Source organism: Pteropus alecto, unplaced genomic scaffold (assembly GCF_000325575.1).
Source record: "Pteropus alecto unplaced genomic scaffold, ASM32557v1 scaffold114, whole genome shotgun sequence".
Taxonomy (NCBI): Eukaryota; Metazoa; Chordata; class Mammalia; order Chiroptera; family Pteropodidae; genus Pteropus; species Pteropus alecto.
In genome coordinates this window covers 4,984,252-5,002,537 of record NW_006435793.1, presented here as the reverse complement: position 1 = coordinate 5,002,537, position 18,286 = coordinate 4,984,252, and the positions used below count along the sequence as shown (strand labels likewise).

At 49.9% G+C, this 18,286-nt stretch overlaps 1 protein-coding gene across 3 annotated transcripts in view; it reads right to left on the bottom strand.

Moving 5' to 3' along the window:
- Positions 1–18,286, bottom strand: part of PAX5 (paired box 5) — a 169,566-nt gene that overhangs the window by 36,639 nt on the left and 114,641 nt on the right. For all 3 annotated transcript variants that reach the window (XM_025046549.1, XM_025046550.1, XM_025046551.1), the window contains one exon: positions 2,519–2,620. In XM_025046549.1, the coding sequence (XP_024902317.1) occupies positions 2,519–2,620 (102 nt within the window). The remainder of the gene's footprint in view (positions 1–2,518; positions 2,621–18,286) is intronic.

Sequence of the window (18,286 nt, the reverse complement as noted above, 5' to 3'; positions counted from 1 at the left end):
CTCTGCCAGGCTCATGGTTATTTGTATCTTGAGCCTGGTAATTAGGAATCATAGGGGAATCATGGGGCCAGAAGGCAGGCTCTGTTTGCATAAACTCGGGAAAGTTCAACTCAGTCTCTTTGGGGTTTGCAGTGGGGAGTCACCAGGGCCAGCTGGTGGCCTCTACTTTACCTGGTGACACACCCTGTGGACAGGGCCCAGGGCTGCCACCTACCCCTCTGCCATCACTGAGAAGCTTGTGTTGACAGACTCAGAGCACACACAGCAGCACAAAACAGAGGAAAGAATGCGAAATTGGAGGGCAAAGGCCCAGATTCAAGTCCTCCCACCTGCAAGCTGTAGGGCCTCAGAAAATTCCCCAGCTGCTGAGTCTCAGCTGCCTCTTTTGGAAAACAGGGATTAAACTCCAGACCCTGCCTGCCTCACAGTGCTGTAACTTCAGAAGGCTCCTATGAAAGCATTTTGCATTCTTTTAAGTCTTCATAAATGCGAGGGGCCACTAATGGACGTGGCTTGGGATCCATCTCCTGAGGCTGCCCTTGCTTGCTAACAGTTGGGAAATAAGTAGGGGTGGGGGCCAGGGGAAAAGGGGTGTGCGTCCCACCACCTCCTTTCGCCCCATGAAGGGTATTTCCCTGTGCTCTGCACGGGCCCATCCTTGCAGCAGAAAAGGCAAATGCTTCGCAGGCATGACCCTGACAGGCCTTTACGGCATTGGCAAGGCCCAGGGCCAGAGTACACACGGAGGCCACTTCCCATATGTCTCATACTTAAAAGTCATAAATCAAGCTAACAAACCGTTAAATGAAACATGCTCTGTCCTCCTACCTTGTTAAGTACATCTTCGGAACAACCTAGAAGGCCAGGAGCAAATTAAGAATTCTGGGTCTCCTTGGTGCCTGTGCCAGGACCCGGCTGTGTCGGCAGAGCACACCTGAGCTATGACCTGCCCCGCTTGCTCTCCCACCCCCAGCTCCATTCATTGTCCCGCGTAGCCTCACACACAGGTGTGGACACCCAGCCCTCGCATTCTCCCACAAAGAGGCAGTCCTCAGCCCCAAGGTACACATGTCTGTGACCCAGGTTGGGAAAGAGGCTGGAAGAGGCTTGGGGCTATTTGGGCAGGACTCCTAGGGCAGGCTAGAAGGAGGGGCGTGTGCACCAGGTGGGCCGGTTCCCTTGGCCCTGTAGACTCTCTGTGGTCGATAGGGGTCCTGCAGGGCCAGAGGGGACCCCTCTTGCCTGGCCTAAGGGTGGTTCACGCTGGGTCACGGCTCCTACTTGTTGGATTACTTAGGCACATCCCTCAGTTTCCTCAATTCCTCACCAAGAAAAGGGAGTGAATAATTCACCCATAACTCAGAGCTGCTGTGAAGCTCCAAAGAGAAATCCTTCCAGGTGGGGACAGGGTGAAATAACCTGGATTTTTCACACACCCCGAGAGAGTCAACAGTGTGTGCCGGAGAGGAGCGGCCATAGAGGCCCCGGCACCAAATGAGTTGGGTGGCCCCTGTAAGTGACTCAAAACAAAAGACAACACGAACTCTTTAAAGAAGTGTAACAACACCCCAACCTGACTTTCCCAATTGCTTTTTTAAACATCTTTCGATACTTAGAGTATCTCCGCCATGCTCATGCCCTTAGTACAGCGGTCCCCAACCCTTCTGGCACCAGAGACCGGTGCTTCTATGAGAATCTAATGCCTGATGAGCTGAGGTGGAGCTGAGGTGGTGATGCTAGCACTGGGGAGCGGCTGCACATACAGATGAAGCTTCACTTGCCTGCTGCTCGCTCACCATCTGCTGTGTGGTCCATTTCCTAACAGGCCACAAACCAGTACAGGTCTGGGGCCTGGGGGTTGGGGACCTCTGCTTTCGCACACAACTAGCCAGAATCATGTCGTGTGTTGTCTAGTCCCCCCATCACCCCACCATGAAAGGAGATGTGGTGGCTTCCTTTTCAAATGTCTTGAAAGAAAGTGACACATCACTGGCCCCAAGGGGATGATAAGGTTTCAATGGCCACAGAGTGTTCGGTTTAGAATCAAGTGACAAACTCACCAGCGAACATCCTGTCTAGTCTGAGCATATGGTTCTCAACCCCAAAGAGTAAGGCCGCCGAGAGCACCTTAGGGGGGCTTCCTTGTTTGTGTCCCACAAATTGGGTGGGAGAGGAAGGATGGGAGAAGAGAGGATGGGGAGAAAGAGGTTGGCTGGGCAACCTCTGGCCAGGTCCTGCAGCCCGCTGTGTTCAGACTCCCTGTACGGCCGGCAAGGGGCTGTCTGAGTGACAGCCCAGGCCCACCCCCCTCTCTGATGTCCTCCCGGTGCTGCTGCTGGCTGGTCCCAGCCTCACTGCAGGCCCAGCTGCAGAGAAGGAGGCCACGAGTGCAGACCTCTGCCTGATTTATTCAGGTCCACTTCTCAGAGGCGTAGAGGTCACCAAGGCTGTTTGAGGGGATGCCCCCCTGAAACCCTGTCCGCTGCCTGCTGTGGAGACGCCAACACTGCAAACTCACCAGGCACCATCCCTGTCAGCGTCGGTGCTGAGTAGCTGCCCTGTCCAGCGGGGGGGACGTGCGGAGGGTACCCGGGGAGGGTCGTGCTCGCCAAGTCGCGGCCTGAGGAATCAAAACAACAAATCACGGGGTGAGCGTCTCCACGGCCAGCCGCTCATGTCCACAGCTCCCCGGACATCTGCACATTTGTCACGTCTGGACGCTGAACACCAACATACCCCCAGCTCCCCATGTCACTTGTGCACAGACACACACACACACACACACACACACACACACACACCCCCCCCCCCCCCCCCCCCCTCCGACAGCACACAATCTGGTTTAAAGAACAATTACTCAAGAAAAACCAGGGATGCCCCTGCTGTGTCCCTGGGAAACTGGAGCTCCAGCCAGCTCACCTTGCTCTCTACTTCCCAAGTAGGACCTGGATTTCTCCACTGCCACACCTTTGCTTCTGCTGTGCCCTCTGCACGGAGCACCCTCTCGTCCAGCCGCACGTGGCCCAAACTCACCAGCCTTCAGAGCCCAACTCAGATGCCTCCCTCCTCTCAAACCGCTACAGCTCTGTATCTGGTCCTGACTGAATTCTTCCTCTTTTAGCCTAGAGTCAGTCACTCATGCAAGGAGGGTATAGAAAGCACCTCCTGATACCAGACACTGATCTGGGCATCGGGACCTGGAGGTTAAGGCCTTGGCCCTCAGAGGCAGATATCCCAGTGACATCCCTCTTTGCAGGCTGCCAGCTCCTGGAGGGGCAGGGTGCCGCTTCATTCATCACCCAGACAACCTGTCTCCGCCACAGGGCTTAGCACCTGGTAGGCTCTAAGTGAATAAATGTGTGAACGAATGGCGCATCCAACTGTTTAGGGAGCAGGACTCTGTGAGGGAGACGCCACTGAGGTTTGTCTGCCTCTGAGGAAAAGAGCAAGGCTACAGCCCTTTCAAACATTGCCAGTTACAGGTATGTATCAAGGTGCTCGTGGGTAAGACCAATAACCCAAACCTTGAGAAATTGGATCATTCTACGATTGTCTGTGAGGCCCTGAGGATGAGACCCACCCTGGTGGGTGGAATTGGCATTTGCTCCTGAAAGAAAGCCATGTACCTATTGTCAGCCATGCTGGGAAGTGGGTGGGAAATGAGGTGGCCTTGAGATGAAGAAGGGAGAACAGAACTCCGACCTCTTCTGGATGTAGACACTGAGGACTGGAGAGATCTGAAGAGGTCCGAGAGTGGAGGGGAGCAGCTGCTGGCCACCACGGAGCCAGGCTGGGCCCAAGAGCTTCCCCTATGGCCCAGCAGGGCAGTGCAGGCAGTACACAGACCGATGACTCTGAGCTCAGCTCCACTAACAGATGGCCCGGGGAGAGGGACCACCTCTTACTAACACATCCAGAATCCAAGCCCATGGGATGAGCCCGTGAACGTTCTCCAGATAGAGGAACAGCATCCCTAGTGCCAGCCATTCAGACGGCCCAGCCAGCATCCAGAGGCTGCTTCCTTTCGCACGGTTCTGCTTCCTTTCCGGAACTTTATGAAGCAGCAGGCAGCTGCCAGGCAGAAGGCTCCCTCCCTGCCTCTGCTCACTACCTCTATGGCTTTGGACTGGGCATCCCGGCTTGTGGCAAGCGTGGCTGACGTCTCTTCACATGAGGCATTGTGACAGGGAAGCAAACGCCCCCAAGACCTCGATCCTCCATATACACTGTATGTGACTCCCCATGAGAGCTGAGATTAAACAGAAAACTGGAGTCGGCAGAACTGAGCACACTTAAAAGGTGATTTAAGGAGTCTTGCCCCCTCCCACAGCTATCTTGTACCTCCGCCTCTCATCCTCCTCCAGCCCGGCACCTACACCCGATGTGGCAGCTCCTCTCTCCACAGAGTGTAAGCTTCAGGATCAAGTCTTTGTACTCCAAGGTCAGAATGGCATAGGCCTACAAACACATTGTTGAGTGAATGAAACAAGTGGCCCTACAGGAGGAGCGAGAACTTTCCGGAGTCCATAATAGTCCTCTGCATCCATGGCCAAGAACCAGTGCAGTGTCAGACTGGTCAGTACATGATCACAGTGCCCGGGGCCAGACTGTGAGACGTGTAGAGAAGGTGGCCATGACTGGGGCTGTCCTGGCCGGCTGGCTCCCCTACCAACCAGTGGAGCAGCAACTGCCTGGACCCCACCTCCAGCTCACACCCTAATGAAAACAAGAACAAACCCAAATCGCTAATGTAGAAATTAAAAAGCACCAGGCTCTGTTCTCAGTATTTGAAATTATTAATTCATTTAAGAGGCTGCCCGGTGCAGGGAGCTCCTGGGGGCCGAACCCCACGAGATCCACATTCCACCTGGCCACTTGATGGAGAAGAGGCTCCTGAGAGGAGAAGGGACATGCCCAAGGTCACTCAAATGGTCTGAGGCAAGGCTGGGCTGGAATCTAGCTCGCCAGCTCCTGGGATTGGGTTCTCTCTTCAATGGGGGGCTGCTCCTTTGGTCACGTCTGCAACCAAACAGTTTCTACCACGGTTACGCATGCTTTAGAACCTTGATCCCTAAAGCAAGGGTTCGAAACATCAGTGCCTCACCAAAGCCTCACTCAACTCAAGAAGCCAGTTAAAAAACAAAAATCAACCTAGGGAAAGGAGGAGGAGGGAATCGATAAAGAAAAAGTGGAAAATAATGAATTAGGGAAACAGAAAAACAGACACAACAATAAATATAACCAAAAATTGTTATTCGAAAAAACCAATAAGATAGGCAAACCTAGGGCAAGATTCGAAAAAGAAGACACAAGTATCAACATAAAGAATCAGGAGAAGATATGACGAGAGATATGGAAGAGATGATGTTAAAAAAAAAAGTAAGAAAATGTGTGGCCACTTGACACTAATAAATGTAGAAACTTCAACAAAAGTTAGGAAATATGAATTAGCAAAATTAACTCAAGAAGAGGTAGAAAATATGAAAAGCCCAATAACCTTAGAAGAAATATAAAAAGAAGTTTTTAAAATTAGTTTTAAAAATAAGTCGCCTCGTCCATTTTGCTTCCTGAACAGTTTTTTTGCTTGTTTTCGTTTTTGGAAAGTTCTTCTAAACCTTCAAGGGGCACATACTTATGTTATTAAACTGTTTCAGGATATGCAAAAGCTAAGAAAATCTTTCCAATTCCTTTTGCCAAACTAGCATAATCCCGATGTAAAAAATTAACAAAGGTGTCTCAAAATGAAAACTAATTTGTTAATATACATTCAAAAGATCTATCTCACTGATCAAGCAATATTAGAGAAAGAATAGTATACCACTCACTCTGAGCATCAGTCTTTCTCAATTTGAAAAAAGAGCTCTTGGCTCAATGATATCCAAAAGCCCAGACTGGCCTGTGTTTGCATACATACAAAGGATAATTTAGAAGTGAGTAGACTTCTCTACCTTAAAGTTCAACTGTACCCACAGCCCTGGAACCTCCACAATCAATCCTATAATGTGGGCTGCTGCCTGGAGAGCTAACAGGTCCTCCTTAGATAATGCCGGGGAGTGCTCGGAGCTTCCAGCCTCAGTGGGGCCTTGTGTCGACTCCAGCGAGGATTCAGGACTTGGCCATCAAGCTGGGTACTCATTCCATCCCCAGTCTCTCCTCCCAGCTCACTGGGACAGCAGTGTGCACAATGAGTAGGTGACCAATGGCCATATATATCCTACAAATAACTCTGTCTCTGAGTTCCCTGTCACTGGGGAACTTCTTTGCATTGTCCATGGCTCCAGTTTCATCCAGCAAATGTCCCTAGAACCAGAGGCTACTGCCTGTAGCTGTGTCTACCTTCCTTGGACTGGCCTCAAAAGCAAAGAGTCTGAGTTATCACTTATGGTGTGGTGGGCAAAGAAGGGAGAGACTGACAGCATCTGTGTCATCTCTGAATGCCTCCTTTCTCCGTGCCAGGCACTGGGGTAGGCAGTTCATGAACACTATTCCATTCAATCCTCACAGCTTATAAAGTGTTCAATAAATTTATGAGACCATGTGGGGAAGTCACAGGGAAGCTGACCACAGCTCAGTATGGAAAGGAAGGCAGTAAAGCACAGCAATTAAGAGTGTCCACTCTGCCCAGTCTTGAATCCTTGCTACACCACTTACTGGTCCTATGGCTTTGAGAGATTTCCTTAATCATTCTGAGCCTCGGTTTCCTCATCTGTAAAATGAGGATAATAATAGCCAACACTTATCTAGAGCAAATAATAGCTAACACTTATAGGGAGGAAACTATGCTTCAGATACCACATACTCACGATCCCATTAGAGAGCTACCATTATCCTTATTTTACTGAGGGGAAACCAAGGCTCAGCAAGGTTAAGTGACTTGCTCACAGTCACACAGCTAGGAAGTAAGAAAGCCAGACCTCGAACTCAGTCAGGCTCACTGGCAAGTCTGCACTCTCCACCCCCACACTGTGCCACATCGGCACACCAGGCATTGCAAGGGGCCAGTGAGAAGCATGTAAGCATGCGGCACGCTCAGCCCCAGTGAGTACCTCTGCAAGACTGAATTGTTGGCCACAGCCCTAAAACCCCACCCTTACAACCATCATCCTGAAAAGGAAGTGGTAATTTAACACCAAAAATATAGGAAAAACATAATATTAAACTTTTAAAAACCAAATACAAATTTAGATTTATGAAAAACTAAAAAGAAACCCTTTTCTATTCCTCTTATTGGAGGCAGTGCGCGTCTCTGCCCCTTCAGTCTGGGCTCAGCCACATGCCTTGGTTTGGCCAGTGGGATGTGAGCAGATATTTGGCAAGCAGAAGCTTGTCATTTGCTTGTGTGGCTGGGTGTGCCCCTCTGCGCTTCTGCCATCACCAAGAGATAGGCCCTGGCTAGCCCGCTATAAGGAGGAAGGGAGGCAGGTGGAGCAGAGGTGGACACAACCTACAACTGGAGTCGGGCCCAGCCCGGATCAGCAAACTCCCAGTCACCAAGCACGTGCAAGAAGAAATGATTATTTTTTTAAGCCCTGAGCTTTGGGGGGTTTTGCTCAGCAGCAGTCTTGTGGCGATAGCTGATTGACACAAGATTTTATAAATGGTATCTGTTTTTGTTTTCATCATTATTCTCTGCTTAAGAACACACTGCCTGAGACTAAGGACACCTGTCTAAATCTGAGCAGAGGCTGGACACCACCTGGTGGGAAAACCCAGAGTGGATTCAAGCCTCAAGTTTGCTCTGATGGCCTGTAAAGACTCTCCCGGCACTGGGCTGGGGATTCTATGACCTTGGAGCGTGTACTGGCACTTTCGCCTTCTTAGTTCCTTCTCGAACTTGTTTCAGGCATGTCACCAAGGCTGCGGGTGTTTAACAAGCAGTCAACACAAGGCCCTGCACTGGCCTGGCACACAGTAAGTGCTCATAAAATGCGTCCCAAGATGCAGTTAATCAGACATTGGTTCTACCGTCTGAAAGGAACTTTGGTTCCTGTCTCACCGACATCTCAGAAAGCCCTTCCTCATGAACTCCACAAAATAACTAGGCCTGATTTATCCAATTTTTGCTTAGATGCAACTTTCTATTTTTTTTTTTTACAGCCCATTTCTAGGTAGGCTCTCTCCATGTACACTAATGGGGGAAAATGTGAATCCAATTAACTTCAAATTTAGCTCATAATGAACTTATCTCATTTTGCTACCAGCTCGGTTCTCATCGTGTGGCAGTAATTAACCACTGGGGGTTGTCACTCCCAGACACATGACATGGAGATCCTCAGCCCCTCTCTTCAAACCCTTACAGAATTCATTACCCTGACAGTGTGAAAACCCTTCACTTTGAATACCACAGGGCACCAACCAAACTCCCCCTCTATCTACCTGCCTGTGTGTGAGTGAGGGAAATAAGAAAGCACTGAGAAGCCATGAATTATTGTGAACAAGATGCGAGGTGGGGACAGGATGCCGGGGGTGGCTCGATGGCCAGAGCAGGTCTGCCGGCCTGGGCAGCCCTGGGCCGGAGGAGGGCAATCCCCTCACACAAGGCCCAGGCTTATAAGGGAACATGGCGGAGCCGGCTGGGAGAGGCAAAGTCCTTCGCAAACCGGAGATCATATCCACTGGGGACTCTTAATACCCAGGAAGCCTGCACACGCCAGGAAGGGGCATCAGTAACCTGCTGTGTGACCTCAGTCAAGTTCCACTTCCTCTCTGAGCCTTGATTTTCCCATCTGAACACTCAAGCAGTGAGAACAGATAGCTTCTCAGGGAGTTTTCTGCTCCAACATTCCATATCAGAGGCATCATTTTACTCCCATATTGATGGACCTGGAAGCTGGTGCTGGGCAGGGCAGTTCCTGCCCACCTCGCCTTGGCACTCCTGCCCGCAGCATCAGACTCCCTGGGGTCCCCGGATTAAATCCTGGTGAAAGGAGGGTAAGCGTCAGTCTTGTTTTCCTGTTTCCGGGAAAGGAACTTAGAGAAGGGGCCGGGTGTCGTGGACCTGCACACTATGCCGTGGCCTTCCCACCAACGTCCACATGGGTGACCAGGCCAGGGGAGCAGCTCCTACTCAGCACCTGCCAGTTTACAAAAGAAGCTGGAACTCTGGTTTCATTTCATTTGGGTCTCCCCTGTCTATGCAAATACTGACACTAACCCAGTTTTTAAAATAGCCTCGAAGCCCTCAAGTCCTGTCTGAACCACCCCACCTTCAGCTTCACCAGCTTCCAGGACTTTTAAGGACAGGAGCCCTGCCTGGATGTCCAGGTAACGGCCAAAGAGGTGACCACGTATGGGGTGGAAGAGGCCAGAGCATGGAGTAAAAGCATTGCAGGCGATTTCTGGGAAACTGAGGCATGAGCACAGCTAGCACCTGGGACTGCCCAAACCTCAGCCATCTTCCTTGTCTCTGTGAGTGACGTAACAACTTCAGAGACACCCCTCCTCCTTCATGCCCAGTCAGTCTCCAAAGCCCACCTGACTCTCCATACCCTTGGTGCCCTTTCTCCATGGCCCTGGCCTGCTGAGGTCAGACTGTTCTTCCCTTTCCTGTTACCTGGCAACCTCCTCCCAGGCTCCTTGCACAGGCCCTGTCCCACCCTCTGCTCAGAACTGCCTGTCAAGGCTCCTCCCTCAGCAGCCCAGCGTCCAGCCAAGGAAACCCCTCGGCTTACCCTGAAGGACAACCTGGAACCAAACAGGAGCTCCGTGAGGGCTCTGAAGCCAACGCTGCTGATGCTGACTCAGTGCGATCACTTAACCAGAATTTGCAGACACGTCCACAACCTTTTCCCACAAAAATCTTCCTCAGAACCATGAGAAACCTTATTTAAAAACTTATGAAACATTATTTAAAACTTAAAAAGAAAACAGGTCATAAAGGTGGGAACCATAGCCTCTCAATGTCACAGGCACACCCAAGGATCATACCTCTAAGAGAATACCGGGGTTTGACGATTCTTTACTATTTGATTAGAGCCCAGGCATGGAGAAGTTACATTTTAGTATGTAGATTTCTATCAGGCAGAAAAGATAACCCCAAAAGTTTGGGTTTATAGAACATTAACCAATTTTGTGTCTAATCTAGCTATTTTAGTCCAACATTTTTTAAAAATGCCCTTCCTGATGAACGATATAAACTCCTGTTCTGCAAATGCTCTTGGAACCACTTTTATCTTTTTATAGGTCCCCACATTAATTTATGAGTTGAATAAAATCTTCATGGGTGGGTGTTCCTTCTATTTTTGTACATGAGTTATGTTCTTAACTTTTAAAAAGTTATACTTTGACAGTTGTTATAGGAAAAAGTCAACCATGCCTGAGTGACATGAGCTCAAGATTTTCAACCAACACCAAAGCAGAGGACAGTAAACTGCCACCTGAGGGGAGAGGGAGAAGAACAGCCAAGACCCTGGGCACGGGAAGGGGACAGATCCTGCTATATGACCCCTCGTGTGTGTGTACACGCAGTTCTTACACTACCAGGCTCCTTCATTCCAGCTGGCATTTGAAATGTGTGACAGCTTGAACAGGGGCTGCTCTGAAGTCTCCCTTTGTTCAGAGCTGCCATGAGTAAAGGGTGTGCTGAGCTGGGTAGGGCACAGGGAGAGTGTTTCACATAGCGAGGAGAGGCTGGCAGCGATGGAACAGCCCAACTCGCCTGCAGACAATGGATGTGCTAATTGCCAACGAGCTTCATCCTGTCATTACAGCAGACCTGGCCGGCTCCTAATGACAGGTTTATTAGCCATTAGTTTAGGTGGTGGTATTTACTTAGAAATAATAACCCTACATTTCTTTTCTCAAAATTACTTAATCCCCACTTTTAACTAATTCTGACTGGCCTCCTTCTAATTTTCATGGCCAAAGATCTAAGCTGGATTTGTGGAATGGGGAAGACAACTCCGACAACTCGTTCATCGGGACGGACACTGTCTGCTTCGCAGTCTCAAACCTCTCCATTCTCTCATTCAAACTGACCTCATCTATTTTCCTAGAATCACTGGGAACTTCCAGACCCCAATCTGTTTCAATTTCGAGGGAGTGTTTGAATTTCATCTGCCTGGCATTTTAGAACAGACACTGGGGCTTAGTCAATATTTCCACATATAGTTATGACATGATCTTCCTCAAACTAGCAACTGTTGATCCAACGTAATAAACCAACAAAGGCAGGGCAAGGCTGCAGAGAGCTCTGTCACACTCCTGACTCCGGGCCTCTCTGCCAGGACAGGTACTACTCCCCAGGGACAGAGGAAAGCCAGTATTTACAGAGGGTAGCTGTGGGGCTAGCTCATGTCTTCATTCATTCATTCATGCATTCATGCATGCATCATCTGATACCTACTAAATTCTAAGCACCTTCTTGAGTGCTCTAGAAGATCCTGAAGATGATGATAATAGTAATAATAATAACAATAATAATGTCCACAATGGGAACAATTAGCAGTTATTCAGGTCTTACCATGTGCCAGGCACCATTCTAAGTGTTTTATACGTATTATCTCATTTAAATAACCTAACCACCCTGAGAGATATAAACCTTTATAATCCCCATTTGTAGATAAAATACTCAGCTAGAAGGAGGTGGAACTGGATGCAACCTGAGGCCTTCTGATGCCAGAATCGTGCCTTTACCTACTCCCTGTACTATTCTGTTTCAATAGATGAATTGCAAAATACAGAACACACCTCCTACTTGACAAGCAATTCTACTTCTAGGACTTTACCTATGAAAATATACAGAAAACTACACCAAGATTTACATTCCATGGGAGGTAAGGGAGGAAGGAGGAAGGAAGGAAGGAAGGAAGGCAGGAAGGGAGGCAGGAAGGGAGGAAGGAGTGGAGGGAGGGCAGGAGACAATCCAAGTGTCTATTATAATGCCTGAGTTAAAAAAAAATTATGATATTTCCATATGATGGAACAGTACACAGTTTTGAAAAACAGCAAAGTCAGTCTGAATGTGTGGATTGTGGAAAGAGCTCCAAGATGAATTATTGAATGAACAAAACAAAGTGCAGCAGATTGTGTTCAGTATGATTCCATTTGTGCTACTAAAAAATAGACAAAGTCTGGATGCTGATAGATACCTAAAACTGTTACTTGGAAGGATAACACAAGACGCCGTTAACTTTGGTGTGAGGGACCGTGGATGAGAGGGCAGAAGTTGGGGGAAGAAGATTTATTTTTCATTTTATATTTTTCGATATGGTTTGAATATTTAACTACATGCATGTATTACTTTTTATTTTAAATTAACTTTTTGATTTAAAATTAACTTTATCTTAAGAACCAGACACCGTCTGTGCCCCCAAGGGCCTCACTCGCAGCCTCAAAGGGGAGATAATAATGAATCCAAGTTGTGCAGAATGCACGGCTCTTCCCTGCCCCCTGCTTCCACCTTTAGAGCTCTCGGGCCGGAGCTGTCACAGCAGCGACTTCTTGCTTTCAAGGACAGCATCATGATGCCTGGAGCGCCTTGGCCAAGTCACATGTTTACAGCTCATGGTCCCACCAGGCCTCCCCCAAGCCAACATCCAGCCTTCGCAAGAGCTATAAATACAGTGATGTCCCACCTATCGGAGATGTGTCCTCAGGTCGTCTCAGCCCCAACAATCTGGCCGTGAGTAGCTGAAAGGTGGTTATAAAGCCCTCTGGGCACCAGCGCTGGCAGGCCCAATCCTCATTTGCACACAATTCCAGTGAGCTCAGTGGCTTGATTTCCTTGCCCCCAGAAGATTGAAAACAGTAAAATAAGAAGGAGAAGAGAGACTTCTAGAATCAGGCCAACTGACATTAGGAGAAGTGACAGGTGACAGGTGAGCAGCAAGGATGGAGACAGGAAAACAATATAATCAGACACAAGAAATCCAAACCTCAGCAGTCTGGGTGGCTGGAGGAAGGGCAAGCTGCTTGCCTACAGATCTCTGTATCGGGCGAGATTCAGTTATGCCAGTTCACAGAGATGAACCTGGGCGCTGTCAACGGAGGAGAGTGAATTTATGTCACTCTGACATAATTATGTGCATCTAACCGATAGGACAAACCAGTGTTTTGAAAGTCGACTTGGGACCTATATAATCCCAAGTAGCAGGTGAAGAAAAGCCCAGTTGTCCATCTCAGTCCAGGATGGGTTCCTGAGGAATGCTCATACAGGGCACAGCAACCACAATGACCTCCGGGAGATCAGACTGCTGATGGAGACCCACCCACGCCGCCAGTCCTGGTTACGGCACACACCCACCGAGCTGGCTGGAGAATATAGAAGATGTCTCTTTGCCCCATAACATTTCAAAATCATGGAATCCCATGGCTGGACTGAGATGTGGAGATGACCCAGTCCCCCCACTCCCTAACTCAAGGCCAACGGTATTCTCATCACTTTTGCCCACCCCCAGGTTGCTAATATAGAACACACTCCCCAAACCTGACATTTGGGAAAGTCCTCCTTCTCAAGTGTTGAAGCCTACGTAAACTAGATGATTGCTAAGTGGAAGATGGAAGGAATAAATGAAGACACAGAAAGCGTCGAGTTCCCCTGAAGTGGCCTCTTAGATTGGGGGACATTATATCTTTGTAAAAGAGGGAAGCGTGGAAAGGCAGTTAGATAGAAGGGCCACAGGCTGGCAGACCCTGGCTCTCCACTTGCTGGCTGTGTGATCTTGAGTGAGTTGTTTAGCCTTTCTGTGTCTGTTTTCTCATCTATAAATGAAGAGAATCCAATCTGCCTCATAGAGTTGTTGCATGGATTAAATTAACAAATGCTGGTAAAGCTCTTAGCACAGGGCTGGGCACAGAGTAAACACTCAATAATGTCACCCACTGCTGTGTGTGCCCGCAGTGTCGCTGAATACAAGTATGGTGGACAGATGACAGTAGCTAGCTCTGCTGAGCAATTTCTATTTGCCAGGCACTCTTCTATGTGCTTAATGCACATCATCTCATTTAATTATCAAACGATCCTGGTTATTGAGAGGCTGAGTGAGCCTAGTGGTTAAGAGCAAAGGCTCTGGGAGCAGACTGCTTGGATTCAAATCCCAGATCTGCTATTTACTAGTTGTTTTATAACCCTGGGCAAGATTATGCCTCATCTATAAAACGGGGCTAATGATAACACCACCTTCTTAGACTGTTTAAAAGGATTAAAGAGTTAGGACAAGCACTTAGAGAGGTGCCTGGCCATGTAAGTTCTCCCAGCTGTTAGCTGTCATTATTACTTCTAATATTTGAAGGAGGCAACTGAGGCTGAGAGAGGTTAAGTGACTTGTCCACAGTTGCACGGGCAGAAAATGGGGCTGGGAGATGGGATTAGATCCCCGGACTTCCTGTGCTCTTGACCACCAAGTTCCACATCTAGGATGTGTTTGAAATGAAGTCAAGTCTGGCGAGAGGGACCTACTGGACCTTTCAAGATGAAGGGTAAGGTCAGGGCTGGAGGACCAAGTGTGAAGGCCCACTGAGGCCCAGCCAGCCCTGGACTGAAGGTCAGAAAGCTGTCCACCTCCTCAAAGTGCCTTCAGGCAGGTCCCCTCCCCTCTCCAAACATTCTCATTTGTGAACCAGAATCCTAACTCCCAGCCACCCACCTGGGGGGATCGAACAATGCTAGAGACGTAAAAAAGGCATATTATCCAGTTCTCTGCCCTACTTCCGTGTCTGGCTGACAGCCCATTTATTTAAGAAATAATCAATAGGTAAATGTGTAAGACAGAAAAGCCTCAGATAGGCTTCTGATCTCTTGTAAAGGGATCACAAATCACAAACCAGTGGCCCAGCAGGTCCACCTCCGGTGCAGAGAGCAACAAGATGGTGGACATCATAGACGGCCATGCCTGAAACGGAGAAAGTCTAACCAGACAGCACTCCCACCTCTCTGATTGTTTCCCCAAACCACACAGTGGGGCCACAACTGGGAACTGCCAAGTGGGCCCACATGAGAGGCAGGCTGGGCAGGTGCGCTGTTTGCCAGGGAAAAACCAAGTCCAACCCGCAGACGAACCTCCCAGGGTGCACAGCAAATTAATGAGCTGCAGAAAACATGCATTAAATTGCACTGCTGGCTGGCACCGCGGGCTGTCCAAGCCCCAGCCGATCCCTCCCTGGCCCTCCCCTCAGAGAGAGCCTGAGTCAGGTGCAGGAGCTTCTGAGACGCACGGTGGGCGTAGCTCAGGCTCTTGCTTGCAAACCATTGCAAGCAAGTTGTGGAATCACCCCAGCCGTGCCACCCTCATGGGCCAGCGGGAACCCCAGATGGGATCACAGAAGTGAGAGTGCTTCATGCAACCCATGGTAGGGTCCCTACTGAGCAAGGGGCATCCTGTGGGGGCAAGTTCACAAGTCAGTCAGTCCTGAGTTCAATGTGCCAGTTATTCACCATCTCAGTGACCACAGCTGGGGAAACTGAGGTTCAGAGAGAAGACACATCCTAACCAAGATCCCACATGTAGCAAAGAGCAGACCTGAGATTCAATTCTGACCATCAGAGTGTAGGCTTCTTGGAGGAGGAGGCACTGGAACTGCGCTTCAGTGGGTTAGGGTCCTCCAGGGGGATCGGGAGCAGGGCTTGGGCAGAGTTCAGGGCAGGGTGGGCAGTACGGGTGGGTGGTGTCATACCAGTGGATGAGCCTCTAGGGGCAGTGTTTGGGCCTGGGTCTGAGCTTCCTCAGGCACAGGCAGAGGTTGGGGTGAGGCAGGTGGGGCAGGTGAAGTGTGAGGTGTGGCTAGGGTCCCAGAGGTGAGAATTGAGAGCCAGGCTGAGCAGAGGACACCCATGTTCTGTGAGCAGCCTTCACAGCAGCTCAAAAACCACTTTGGAATCAGGGAGCACCAGAGCCCAAAAGACACTAAAGTTCAACCAATCCAGGGGTGGGGGGGTAAGGGGATGGGTAGGATTTCTAGCTGTGTTCTCTGGGCCTCCTGGATCTGGCACCACCAAAACCACTGAAACTTAACTCTGACTGGTTTATGTAAAGGGCTTCCCAGGGAAGTTTAATCTGAACAAAAGTTTTCTTGACCCCCCCAAAATATTTTTAACTTAATTATTGGAAAATCACTAATTGCCCATACTGCTGGTGAGTAAAGAAGCCCCTTCGAGGGCCAGGCCTCGCCCAGAGAGCCACGCACCGCCAGGCCTGGGCCCTGGAACCACCACGGCCTCCCAGTCCACATTTCCTTTCCTTGGTTTCTTTGTTCCTTTCTTGCCTCTTTCCTCTCTCTTCACAGAACACCCCTCAAGCTCAAGAAACTGAACCTCTTGGGTTTTTTTCTTTTACTAGTCCAGGGCACGAATGTCCTCAACGAAGCACTTTTCCCTGCGAGTGAATCTAAGGGTGTAGGCATCCTCTTGGGCTCCGGAGGCCTGGCCAAAGCCAGCAGTGGCTCTGGAGTCGGGAGCGGCTGAGCCCTCAGCGGGGAGCATGTGCCCAGAGTAACCTGGGGCAGGGGAGCAGACACTGACAGAAAGAGCTGAGTTCCTGCCCAGACATGGTTCTATTTATCAGCCCTGCTGATCCAGGCAGGTAGGGGAACCACAGACAGGAATCAGATTTCACAGAATTTGTGATTAGCTTTCACCCTCTGTGCTACCAACAATTGATTGTACCTCCTTGACCCTCACTTTCCAAATCTGCAAAATGGGGATATACCCCATGCCTGCCTCCCAGGGTGCCTAGGCTTTGGAAATAGAGGCGGGAGAGAAGGAGGGAATGAGAAGGAGAAAGAGGAAGAAAGTAGAGCTTTCTGGTAAAAAAAAAAAACCAAAAACGGAAACACTAAAAAAAAAAAAATGGAAACACTGAAACATGCAACTCAATGTGGCATTGACCTGAGTTTTAAAGTCCGACAGGGCAGTGCTCGCCACCCCAGCCAAGTGCATACTATTTATGTGACCGTGGCAGGTTACCACATAATTTCTGCCCTCTCAGTTTCTTTGTCTACAAAGTGGGGACAATAATATCCTCTTCTAAGGGCTGTTTGAGGTCTGAACCAAGTCACCCGGGAGAAGGAGCCATATGGAGCCTGGAGTCATGGCCGCCACGAAGTAAAGGCCTCTCCCTTCTCCTCTGGCCTGGGGCCCAGGTCCCCAGCACTCCCCTCCCATCATAAGCTCCTTCTGCTCCAGCCATCCCACCACGATGAACCTACTGGGCAGGAGGACTCGGAGAATTAAAACACGCAATCAAACAGCTTCTTGACGGGAAATGCTTTGGAAATTTTCGGCTCCATTTACTTCTCAATCTAATTTTGTCCTCGGATGCACATTATGCCCGAGATGGGATCTCATGTGGTTTGCCCAGCGCTCCGCACACCAGCAGGAGGCAGCCGGCGTCTCGATTGCCACTCTTGTCTCTCCTTGCCCATGAGTGGCATAATGAGGGCACCCAGCAGGCTCTGAGGCGCCCCTGGGCAAGAAGACCCTGCCTTGATGCCCTGGCACCCACAGGCCCCACCTCTACCACAAACAGCCCCAGCTGGAGGTTGGGGAGTGTCACCAAGTTGCAGCCCCTCTTCATCCACAGCCACCTCTGGCCACGGTTCAGACTCACCACCATCCACCCCCAACTATTTCCCCGCCTGGCCCCAGCCTCCTCCAGCACGCCAGTCCCTCTGCAAACGGACCCTGCGTTCCTCAGCAACCACCACCTCGGGATCCAATCCAAACCCCTCGCCCGCCTCCTTTCCTAGTGGAGCAGTGTAGGCTCACGGCCCTCCACCCCGACTCCGGCCCTAAATGGCTTGCTCTCTCCCAATGCACCTCCGAGCCTTCACGAATGTTGCTCATGTGCTCTGACAGCACCAAGCAAACTCCACCAATGTCACTTCGTGTGGAAAACCTTCCCAGATGCCCTTCCCCGCCGCCTACCCACAGCTACACAGTCCTTCCTGAGTCCTCTCAGAGCCCCCTGTGTCCAGCTCCACATCACAGCGCTTGTCAGACTGCGTGGGATGTCTGTTGGTAGAAGACCCAAGATTGACCCCTTCCAGGGCAGGGGACCGTATCTGTTTGATCTCCGTTTCCTTGTGGTGCCAGCACAATGCTCGGCATAGAGCTAAGGCCAAACAAGTCCTTACTGGTGTGTTCATTCATTTGCTCAGAAAACCCTTTCTAACCACTCTTCCGGGCCCAGCCCTGTGTCTGGTGCTGGGGATTTTGTGACCTTAAAAACAGGAAGCTTTCTCTTTGAGACCAACAGGTGATATTTTCCATCCTCTCGCTAAAGAAAAGCCACCAGCCAAAACTCGGCCGCCACCCAAGTTCTAGCAAAGATAAAATAGATCCCAGCCACCC